The sequence below is a fragment of the Littorina saxatilis genome, linkage group LG12 (assembly GCF_037325665.1).
Source record: "Littorina saxatilis isolate snail1 linkage group LG12, US_GU_Lsax_2.0, whole genome shotgun sequence".
In the NCBI taxonomy this organism is placed as follows: domain Eukaryota; kingdom Metazoa; phylum Mollusca; class Gastropoda; order Littorinimorpha; family Littorinidae; genus Littorina; species Littorina saxatilis.
In genome coordinates, this window is record NC_090256.1 from 60832176 (window position 1) to 60833827 (window position 1652).

The following is a 1652-nucleotide window of genomic DNA, read 5'->3' on the forward strand; positions in this document are numbered from 1 at the left end:
CTAACAAACCACGAACTACAGCGCATAGGCACGCAAAGGTCCACGGAAAACCACGTATAATCTGCGCACTATCACTAATGAACTGCGTATGAATCGCGCATGATTCGCGCATGAACTGCGCAAGGAATGCGCAGCAGCGCACACGTCCGTTCCGCGCATATATAAACTGATGCAACCGCAGCGCCTTGGCATTCCCGTTTCAACAGTCGCAGGCAGCACATTGTTCCAAGTTCTTCAAGTTCTCATTCTTCATCTGTTTCAGGGCCACTCATAGTTCTGACCATGCCGCCCAAGAAAGGCCGTCAGCCGACCATTACCAGACACGTCTACCCACAGGAACTTGTAATCAGACGTCACCATGGCAAAGAGGATGACGCTGAAGAAGTTCTTGTAGTTATAGTACTCGGAGCCAGAGTCCGGGGGAGCCTTGCAGGCCACGTGCTTGCCATCAATAGCGCCGATGACGTTGGGGAAGTTCCACCTCTGGTACCAGTCATTTGCCAGTTGCAGCCACCCTGCTTGAGTGGTGGGAGGTGACAACTGCTCATCTACGTACTCCTCTATGATGGCCTTGCAGACTTCTCTGACAACAATGCTGATAGTGTTGTGGGGGACCCTCCAGGCGTACTGCATGTCACGGTACTTGGCGCCAGATGCTAGGTGACGAAGGGTAAGGGCCACCTTCAGACCAGGATCAAGGGGAGCTCTCCAGTTGGTTGTCTCCTTTGTAATTCTGGGGGTCAGCCTCTGGACAATCTCGTCAAACATGGCTGGAGGGATGCGCATGAAGTTCTGGAAGGATCTTGTGTCTTCATTGCGGAGCTCCACCATCAGCTGATCATACAAGCCCAGCTGTGGTCTTCTAGATATCCAGTTCCTCACCCACACGTTTGGGACCTGTCTTCTCCTCCGTCTCCTCCTTCTCATGAACTTGCAGCAGCTGGTCATTCTGGTTCTGGAGCAGAAACACGAGAACATCTCTCCTCTGGGGGTTCATGCTGGACTGAGAAAAACTTGGCGTTCGGGTGCGATGTGCACCCCTCGGCAGCAGGAATTGGGCTGACGGGAGATGATAAAATAGCCGCTTTTATATAGCGCCAATCATAGGTGAGTTGTTAGTGATACATCAGTGATTCATCAGTATTTCATAAGTATTACATGCGCTTATTTACGTGTTCTTTTAGAGATACATACGCCAATAAAAAAAAATCAGTGATACCTAGGTGTTACAAGCGCGAAACATGCGTCATATGTCTGCTAATCGTCAGTGGAAAGTCGTCGATGAACGCGATAGCGGAAACATTTTCGCGAACGATCACTGATATTCCACGCATATTTCGCGCATTGTTTGCTTAAGAACTACGCAAACTACGCAGAAATTACATAAAACAGCGCAATACTGCGTAAACTCTTACGCGAAGCCAAGTTTTGAGCTGCTCAAAACCTGGAATCGCGTAAAGCGTCGATCCGGCGAACATCGGCGGACAACTACGGAGGTTCCACGTCAGACAAACTGATGAAATGCGCAAATCGCGCATATATCGCGTAAGGATCGAATTTCGTGCGTGATTCATGCGTTTACGCGACTTTTGGGCTGTTAACTATGTGTGACCGGGCCTTAAGCGACCATGCACCCTATCAGAGACTGTAGA

At 49.8% G+C, this 1652-nt stretch overlaps 1 protein-coding gene across 1 annotated transcript; it reads right to left on the reverse strand.

Moving 5' to 3' along the window:
- Nucleotides 1-258: 258 nt before the first annotated feature.
- On the reverse strand, nt 259-831 carry LOC138983155 (putative nuclease HARBI1). The gene has a single exon (XM_070356563.1). The coding sequence runs from the start codon at nt 829-831 to the stop codon at nt 259-261; it is 573 nt and encodes a 190-aa protein (XP_070212664.1).
- Between the last annotated feature and the right edge of the window lie 821 nt (nt 832-1652).

What these genes read in the sequence shown, in the direction of transcription:
- LOC138983155 (XM_070356563.1), bottom strand. Translation starts at nt 831, where the DNA reads ATGGTGGAGCTCCGCAATGAAGACACAAGATCCTTCCAGAACTTCATG.